The 8,949-nt window shown below is 64.2% G+C and overlaps 3 protein-coding genes across 3 annotated transcripts; 2 read left to right on the top strand and 1 right to left on the bottom strand.

The window, feature by feature from the left end:
* Positions 1-107: 107 nt before the first annotated feature.
* Positions 108-1,142, top strand: MNEG_10941 (hypothetical protein; the record flags this gene model as incomplete). The annotated part of the gene is made up of 3 exons (XM_014040589.1): positions 108-129; positions 300-589; positions 801-1,142. The coding sequence occupies 3 exons, from the start codon at positions 108-110 to the stop codon at positions 1,140-1,142; spliced, it is 654 nt and encodes a 217-aa protein (XP_013896043.1).
* A 2,444-nt stretch (positions 1,143-3,586) lies between these two features.
* MNEG_10940 (hypothetical protein) lies at positions 3,587-6,172 on the bottom strand (the record flags this gene model as incomplete). The annotated part of the gene is made up of 9 exons (XM_014040588.1): positions 3,587-3,632; positions 3,709-3,780; positions 3,993-4,132; positions 4,280-4,348; positions 4,685-4,822; positions 5,023-5,090; positions 5,306-5,487; positions 5,612-5,720; positions 5,962-6,172. 9 exons carry the CDS (start codon positions 6,170-6,172, stop codon positions 3,587-3,589), a joined length of 1,035 nt encoding a protein of 344 aa, XP_013896042.1.
* Positions 6,173-7,109: 937 nt separating this feature from the next.
* Positions 7,110-8,643, top strand: MNEG_10939 (ser/thr protein kinase; the record flags this gene model as incomplete). The annotated part of the gene is made up of 5 exons (XM_014040587.1): positions 7,110-7,112; positions 7,291-7,362; positions 7,551-7,597; positions 7,932-8,058; positions 8,552-8,643. Coding segments are annotated over 5 exons (341 nt in total), but the record flags the coding sequence as incomplete, so codon positions are not given.
* Positions 8,644-8,949: the final 306 nt, after the last annotated feature.

The following is an 8,949-nucleotide window of genomic DNA, read 5'->3' as shown; positions in this document are numbered from 1 at the left end:
GGGGGGGAGGGGGAGGGGGGGGGGAGGAGCTGGGGTTGTGGGAGCAAGGGTTGGGGGGCACTCGCGTTGGCGCGGCTCGCAGCCAGCTGATTGAAGGAAGCGCTGGCATGGAGGCCGCCGCGACAGCCAGTGCGGCCAGCACGGACAGTCGCGTCCTCTGACGGGAGGCATCCCACCCCCAAAACACACATTCTCTCAAGGGGTAAGGGTGTCCCCTCTTCCCCTTTACTCTGCCCCTTCACTCTCGCGACTCCAGCACTCCCCCCCTCATCTTCACACACAAAACACACACCCTCCAGTCCCCCTCGACACCCCTCCCCCTCAACCCCTCACCCCCAGGTTCCTGCCCAAGTTCAAGAAGCGCAACGTGCCGCGCCGCAAGCCCCACGTGGTGCGCGAGAAGAAGGCCTACACGCCCTTCCCCCCGCCCCAGGCGCCCTCCAAGGTGGACCTGCAGCTGGAGAGCGGGGAGTACTTCCTGTCAGAGAAGGCGCGGGACGCCAAGAGGCGCGCCGCGCGGGAGGAGGCGCAGCGCGACAGGTCGGACGCGGCCAAGCGGCGGCGGGAGGAGGCGTTTGTGGCGCCAAAGGTGCGGGCCTGGGGCGTCGTGCTTGCTGAGGCAGTGTGTTTTGGCAGACGACACGGCGTGCGAGGCGGGGGGGTCCTGCCGGCTGATGGCGGGCTGATTGAGGGGCTTGTGGCGGTTCGAGTCGCGGGGTGCGTCCTCTGGCCCCACCAGCGGGAGGCTCTGATTGTGAGGGCCCCTGTTGAGCTGGTGCACACACGCCACCTGGCTGCAGGAGAAGAAGGCAGGCGAGCAGCAGCGGGAGGGGGCCGGCGGCGACGTGAAGGCGCTGGCCGCGTCGCTGAAGAGCAAGGCCGCGCAGCGCGGCGCGGACGCGGGCGCGGCGGCGGCGGCGGGGCAGCAGCGGGCGCGGGGCGAGGACGCCGCGCGGTTTCTGACGCCGCAGGCACGGGCGGCGGTGGGCGCGGAGGGGGGCGAGCAGGGGCAGCAGGAAAAGAAAAAGAAGAAGAAGCGGCAGCAGGAGGACGCGGAGGAGGGCGGCGGCGGCGGCGGCGGCAGCGTGGCAGCGGAGGCGCCCAGCAGCAGCAAGAAAAAGAAGCGGCGGGACCGGGAGTGACGCAGCCTTGGTCACATGTCTGTAACTGCATGTTCGCTCAGGTGCCGCCTTGGCCCACCGCAATCGGCAGGACTTTGCAGGCAATCTGCCTTGCAGCTCGGCGAATGAAGGGCTGTGTGTGTTGCGTAGTGGGGCTCAAGCCATCCACGCCTGGGATGTCGGGAGGCAGGGCAGGTGTGTCAGCTGTGCCACTTGTCCAGTCTTGACGCGAGTGTGACGACAAAGTCTCCTCCTCTTCATGGCTGCATTACGTCTCGATCTGTCGTGGCATCCATCTCGAATTCATGCAGTCGTGACATCATGCTCGACGCAATCCTGCTGTTGTGCATGCGCAGTTGCAGCGGAAGCTGTGCAATCATGTGGTCAGAGGTAGCAGCATCTGAAGGATACTGTACGCCAATCAAGCCGTGGCAAGTACATCGCATCGTTTCCGCCTCGCACGACACGAACACGGCGCAGCCCGCATTGCAAGACAACCCGTCACCGCGATGGCGAAAACTAGTACGCAGGCTTTGGCCGTAATGTTGGTTGCGCTCGTTCTAGAGCTAGGTGCGCTCTGTGACAGGCCTGTAGGTGCAATTGCGTTGACCGCTGCGTCTGCCGGGTTGACCGCACAGTCAGCAGCAGCAGCAGCAGCAGCAGCAGCAGCAGCAGTACTTAAAATTCCCATAAAACGCATGCCCAAATTGACTAGCTGGGTCTTGCAACACAGCAGGGACGGTTTGTGCGCTTGATCTGCCAGGACTTCCCACTATTGAACTGCCTGAGACCGTTACACCGTCCTGGGTGAGCCGCTGGCTGTTGTAGGTAGCCGCTGCGGCGTCGCGATCGCAACAGCGGACATGTGTTTGCGGCGGGTGGGCAGCAGGCGCCTGCTCTGGTCTCTCCGGTGCATAGTGTCCTGACATGCTGCTCCCCATGAGTCGCCTATATCCCCTCATGTGCGCTCCCAGGTAATTGCTAACCTGCGGGGTGTTGCGGCTATCGGCGGGGCCATCGTTGTGCTGGGAATGCTTGTGATTGCCGTACTAGCTCTAGCCTTTGGAGGAGCCGGGTGAGCGGCGGTGCGTCATGCGCTTGCTGCTGGGTGCAAGTCCGGCAGCCAGCGGGGACCGCCTCTGTCTGCCAAGCGATCAGGCCTGACCTTCACAAGGAATTTGCACTGCTGGAAAGGTTGGGACGCATAATTCACTGTGCTTGAAGCGCAATTTGAACCGTACCTGCACGACACGACACGCTGGTGGCGGCAGCATCCTGTAGACACTCTCTCACCGTGGAACTGCGGCGTGCGCACTCCCGCCAAGCAGTACATCTGAAGAGGCGGTTTCGGTCAGCGTGCGGGTCACCCCGTCAGGCACGCCTGCACCAACGGCGCCGGCGGTGAGCATGCACGCGGCTTTAAGACGGGGGCAGCGACAACTCAGGGGTCGCAAGAGAGCTTGCAGCCGAACACGGCAAACGGCTGCTGGGCTCTGTGTGCTTGGTACTCGCGGCGCTGCTGGCGCCGTGGCAATAGCATTTCACCCTAGGCCTGACAGTTTCGCAAGCCCATCACCTCCCTCTGCAACGCATTGCACTGCACCGCACGCTGTGTGCAGGGGAAGCGCCGCAGCCAGTTTATTGCCGGATGACAGACCACCAACCCCAGGCCCAGCATGACGCTCGGTGGCCAGGTGTGTGGCGCCACCAGCAGGGCGCACGGCTGCCAAACCCCTCGCAACCTGCTTCGCTTGACAAGGGAAGACTTGAACGCCTTGTCCGACAAGGCGTTCAAGTCAAGACCCGTTGTGTAACCGAGGAAACCGCTCTGTATGGCTTCGCAACCACACAAGGGCCTCCTCACTGGCCCTGATAGTGCGCAGCGGGGACGACACAGCCAGCGCCGCATCGGACACCCGTAGTGCTGCCACGGGGGTGCCGTCCGCCACCTCGCGGCCGTGTGCATCAAGTGCCAACCCCTCCAGATGCTCAGCCGACAGCGCAAGGGGGGCCTCAATAATGGCAGCCTCGCCAGCTGCTCCCAACATCGAGGTGCCTGCATGCCTGCAGTGCGGCTGGGGGCCCGTACGCAACGATGTCCACGCATGGCAAATGGGTGCAGGATTATCAACCGGCAGCGCGAGCTGCCACGCTTGCAAACGCTGCAGCAACGGCAGAGACAGGCACTTGCGGTCCCGAAGCTCAGTGTCACGCTCACTTTTCCAGAAAGTATCAGAATGTGTGCCGCTCAGTGCTAGCTGTGCAGTTCGCACAAGCTCCCAGCTGCCGCCCCGGTCTGAGGCTGCCGCCGGGATTGCCAGTTTAGGGGTGGGGTCTATGCTGAATACGTCGAATGACTTGGAAGGGGCGACGTGCTGCCACCATACGCCTTTGGTGGGCCCCAGGGAGTCGTGGGCGAGGTAGTAACGCACCCACCTGCCGCGGGCAGAGGTGTCAAGCGCAGGTCATGGAGAAAGTTGGATATACATGTACTTGGGATTCAAGTCGTGCCTGCTGGACGTGTGGTGCGTGCAGGGGCGAGATGCGGCAGAACCTTGACACCTGGGATGAGGTTTTGGGTGCCCACCTGATGGGAAGGGGCCCAGTGACGAGCTCAGCGGGCCACTGCTCAGAGTCCAGGCTTGGCTTGTTCATGGTCCTGGGCGTGGGCGACAGGAAGGGCACGGTGCAACAAACGGTATTCAGGAACCAGGCCCGGTGATAACTGCGGGGTGCGGGCACCTCGAGATGGCGGCCCGACTGCCCAAGGTTATTGAACCACGCGTGCAGACACGATGCTCCCTTGGGGGCACTTGCAGGGCACAGGCCTGAGCCCTCGCCGCCGTTCACTGTAGCCCCTCACCCACGTACCTGTGGAAGAAGGCCGGCGCTCCCCAATTGTCGTGCTGTATCGCCCCCACCAGCTGCCAGCCGTCAACTGCGGTCTTCTGTCCTTTGACCTCCAGTTGCCCTTTGCCCCAGCGGAAGACACCGCCAGGTGGGACGACCACCTGCGTGCCACGTGCATGAGCAAATACAATCGAGGTTAGCGTGCTTGCACAGGGCACATCCCACCAGAAGCACACCACAAGTCAGCTTCTCGCAGCTGCTGTTACTGTACTTGATGTTTTTGTCCTGGGCTGCAACATTGCGGGCACCTGGGCGTACTCCCGGCCCTTGCCCGCAGCAGCGAAGGCCAGGGGGAAGAGGTCCTTGTCACCGTGAACCTGAGACAAGAGGGGAGACAGTAGATGGGGCATGGGGGACATGAGAAGAGCCGTGTTTTGTGCACGCACGGGGGTGACCCGAGTGCTCACGTGATGGGCAGGAGAATGCAATACGGTACAGCCACTACTCGCGTGGGATGCCGCAAAGTACAGTACCTGCGTTATGGCAGGTGCCCGCACGACTGCGATCCTGCTGAATGCTCATCCAAGGACAATGATGAGGAGGCCATAATAACGCCCCCCTCAAAGTTCTAAACCGCAAGGTGGCCGTTGTTCAGTGACGCTGCCGCACTGCATCCTGGAGCCCCCCCCCTGCAGCAGCTTAGCCACTGCGACCTGTGAGTACAGGACGTCGTCGAAGCTGTTGGCGTAGAAGGCCACCTCCAGGGCGTCAAGGTGGCGGCCCCTGTCAACCAGGAGCTGCCCGCTCTCGCAGTCGCGCCGCCCCCAGCCCTTGCCCTCGGCCAGCAGCGCCTGCTTGCACGCACGTGCGCGCAAAAGCACAGCGGGTGATACCACCATGCAAGTGCAGGCGAACTTCAAACGTTGACTCGACTCGAGGCAGGTGCTGAAACGACATGCACAGCGCGGCAATGGCAAATGAGCTGATGCTGGCACTGGCGATGCCAAGCCGCACTGCGCAGCCCTGCCACTCCCCCCCCCCTCGGCCACACCTTAGCTGCTGTGGCGTTGAGCCCCAGGAGGCGGTAGGCGTCATCCTGGACCCAGTTGGGCCAGAAGTCTGCATTCAGTGGGTCCAGCAGTGCCAGCAAACCGTCAACAAGAGAGACCTACCGGCCAACGCGGAATGCACCACAGCGGCTGCCCTGTCGACGACCCTCCCAGCCACCACTGCTATGTATGGCTGGGAAGTGCAAGAGAGCAGGCGTGCCGCCTGCGCATCTGTATGGCCAACAATCACACAGCAGCACGCAGCGTTGTGCGGATTGTGCACACCTGGCCAGAAGAGGGCGCCTCTCTGTTGGTACAATGGGTCGTCAAACAGGCGCGAGGGGTCGGCCAGGGGCAGCGAGTCGCTGTCGAGCAGCAGCACATGGCGGAATGAGCTGCGCAGCAGCGCCAGCACCTTGGTGGGCCAGGGGCCCAGCTTGGCGGGGCGACCCTGGGATGAGGTGGCCCTGGTGTTGAGGGGGAGGTGTGCAGAATGAGTTGATCCTCAACTGACTTTGAGGGCACTGGGCCAGGCATGCCAGGCAGGTGCAGGACAAACCTGCACGTGGCAAAAAGCTGCAGTGCCGGCACCTGTTGCGGTGGTGCTGCTCCAGCGGCTGCGCGAGGGCGTCAAAGCCGGTCACGGGTCCAAAATGGGAGTCGAGTGCTGCCAGCGTGGCGGCATCCATCTCATCGGGCCCTGCACTTGAAGAGAGGTACAGGTGGTGGAGTCACAAAGCAGTGCCGCGCAGCAATCGCGGTGGCTCAACGCAAGCAACACAGCACGACGCCCTCTGTTGCGCCAGCGCTTGCCGTGCTGCGAAGCCGCGTGTTAGCATTTAGCAGTATATGGTAAGGGGCAGCAAGCGGCTGGTGCGCGGGCTAGGCTGGAGATACATTCTCGGTGATGCGAGCTTGCTTGAGCGGGTGTGCGGCCGCACCGTGCCACGCCACCTCCACAGGGAGGGTGCAGTTGAGGTGGTGCCGCAGCACGCGCAGCGTCACGACCAGGTGCGTCAGCAGCTTCCGCCCGCCGGCGTTGACCAGCACGCCCCGCTGGCGGTGCGGGGGCGCCCGCAGCACTCTGTCGCGCGCTGCAGCGAACGCGGCGCTGCCAAGGTATGCGTCCAGCAGGAGGCGCTGGCGCCGCATCTCGGGGTCAGGGACCTCTGCTCTCAGGCCGCCACGGCCGGCGCCGGGGCCAACGTCGAGGCTAAGGCCGGAGCCGTTAGCTGCGGGCACGGGCGCAGGTGCGTGCACGGCTGGATGCAGGTGCTGTCGGCGCCTGCTGTGCAGGCGAGGGCTGGAAGCGCCCGTACGCCCTGGCTGGGCGGCCCTCTCGGAGATGTATGTGCGCGGCCACAGGGCGCCCAGGATGGCCAGTGACGTCAGGGACATGGCGACGATGGCCGCGAGGCCCCAGTGGCGTAGTGCGCTGGGGCGCATCGCCCACTTGCGCTGCAGTCCAAGGTTAGGACGACTCTGGCGCGACAACAAAGACCAGAGAGCGGTGCTGCCGCAGGGCGGTTGTCTGAAGGTATGATGGTTTCAGACAAGATTCCGTCGTAGCATGCATGCATCTTGATTGATGCTGTTCATATGTGCTTCCACTGATCGGCCTTCAACCAGTTGCTGCGGGGCCGCCACTGGCAGGCAGTGGTTCGGCACTTGTCAGGTGGGCGGGTGACGGGGTGCCCCATTCACCAAAGAAGAGCTGCTGTCGATGTCTTCGTGTCTGACATCAACGCTCTGCTTATCAGCTTGAACGCCGGGCACGCAGGCCCCCGTACCCCTTGAAAAGCCTTGCAAGCCAACACAGGCGATCTGCGCACAGCCTCCGCCGCGGCAAGATGACGACGGAATTCAGTGAAATGGGTGCTAGCAAATTTTTATTTGTCCAAGAAGTGGGCAAAGGCAAGCATGGGGCGCCGGGTCCGCGCAAAATGCGCTTGAAAGGCCCGCCCTTGGCCTCTGCCGCCTTCGCACGCGCTCTTATTGATACGATCACTTTGGCACGCCCGCAGGCAGCTTCGGTTGCGTTGTTTTGGCGAAGAACAGCGAGACAGGGGAGCTCGTCGCCATCAAGAAGATGGTGGGTGCCTCGGCCGCTCAATAGCAGGAATAGGATGGAACGGCAACCTGCATCCGTTGTTGCCCAGGGTCACCTGGGCGGCGGGGCCGACGCCTGCTGAGCAGCCGCCCAGGCGACCACGCCCGCTGGACCAAACTGCATCGACGGAGGTGGTCGCTGCCATGCTTTCGCGCCACAGGAGCGCGAGTACCTTCAAGGGCGCTATGTGGAGTCAGAGATTTTGAACCACTCCATCCTGCGGCACCCCCATGTGCGCCGCACCGCCCGCTACACCATCGCCTTGGGGCCCCGCCCCGCCCCGCCTCGGCGTGCGCTGAGGCGTCCCTGCCTGCAGCGTCCCTGCCTGCAGTGTCCCGGCCGCCATGGCAGCGTCTTCCCGGCTGCAGTACTCAGCGGGCTGTCCTGTGTGGGTGCGTCTCATCCCCGTGGCCGTTGCAGGTGGTCCAGTTCCGGGAGGTGTTCCTGTCGCCACGCCACATCAACATGTGAGAGCAGGCCCTGCAGCGGATGCAGGGGCCCGTGCCAGCCCGGCACGCCGGTTTATAGCCGAAAGATGGCCGTCGAGGGCACGCTGGCGAGGTGCAAGGGGCGGCAGGCGTGCCAGTTCTCTGCTCGCGGCGTGCTTTGATGCGCTCGCACAGTCCGCCGGCACGATGCCCGCTGGCGCGTGTCGAATCTGTGCGTTTTCTCACGCACTGTTTGGGTGCGCGCAACCCTGGCCCGAGTACGCAGCAGGCACAAGCTCGCGTGCACCCACACGTTCCCCTCCTGATAAAAAAACCCCTCCTCTTGCCCAACTCGCCGCCATCCGCCCCCCAGCGTCATGGACTACGCCAGCGGGGGCTCCCTCTTCTCCTACGTGCAGCAGCGCCAGCGCCTCAAGGAGCCGCTGGCGCGCTGGTTCTTCCAGCAGCTGCTGCTTGCGGTTGACTACTGCCACAAAAAGGTGCGCGGTGGGCAGATGGGCGAGTGGGTGGTCGTGCCAGCAAGTGGGTGGCAGTGTTCGCAAGCGTGTGCAGTCATGTGTTTGTGTGTATGCATTGTACAATCGGCGTGCGTGCGATGGCGCAGCTGAGCTGCCTTGCAGTCTTGTGTGGAGTGCTGTGTCTGCAGGAGGAGGCGCGGCCAAGAAGGGTGGTCTTGACCGCAGAGTCTCAGCCGAGGCACCGTGCTGTCGCCGCCGCACCCGAGGGGTGCGATGCAGCAGTGGCGAGGTGGCCCCCCTTGAACCAGCTGGCCGTGGTCCTTGCGCTGCGTGTGCGTGTGGTTGTGACGCTAGCACCTCTGCCGCCGCAGCGCTGGCAGCGGCAGCAGCAATGAGTGGCAGCAGCCCTACGACGCCCCCCGCTCGCTGGAAGCCACTCGTAACGAGCCCGCCACTTGTCTGCCTCCCCATCCTCCGCTGCACTGCCCCCCTCCTGCCCTGGCCTACCCCCCAGGGCATAGCCAACCGGGACATCAAGCTGGAGAACACCCTGCTGCAGGTCATCCCGGGGCTGCCGCGGCCGCTCGTCAAGATCTGCGACTTTGGGTGAGGCCCAGGCCCCGCGCGCAGCGACGGGGCGCGGGGTGATGCGGGGGTGAGGGGCATAGGGGCACATACCTGGTCGTTTGAGGCCGATGGCGGGCAAGATGTACCCCGTCCCGCCCTGTTGTCCCTCCAGCCCGCCCCTCCTCCTACCCCTCCCGCCAGGTACTCCAAGCACGACGCTCGCAGCTGTGCGCGGTCCAAGGTGGGGACGCTCTCCTACATGGCGCCAGAGGTGCTGCACAACAGGGACGGGCGCTACGACGCGAAGCAGGCGGACGTGTGGTCCTGCGGGGTGGTGCTCTACAC

This window comes from Monoraphidium neglectum, assembly GCF_000611645.1.
Source record: "Monoraphidium neglectum strain SAG 48.87 unplaced genomic scaffold scaffold02522, whole genome shotgun sequence".
NCBI classification, from domain to species: domain Eukaryota; kingdom Viridiplantae; phylum Chlorophyta; class Chlorophyceae; order Sphaeropleales; family Selenastraceae; genus Monoraphidium; species Monoraphidium neglectum.
The sequence above is the reverse complement of the archived record's forward strand: the minus strand, read 5'-3'. Positions and strand labels throughout refer to the sequence as shown.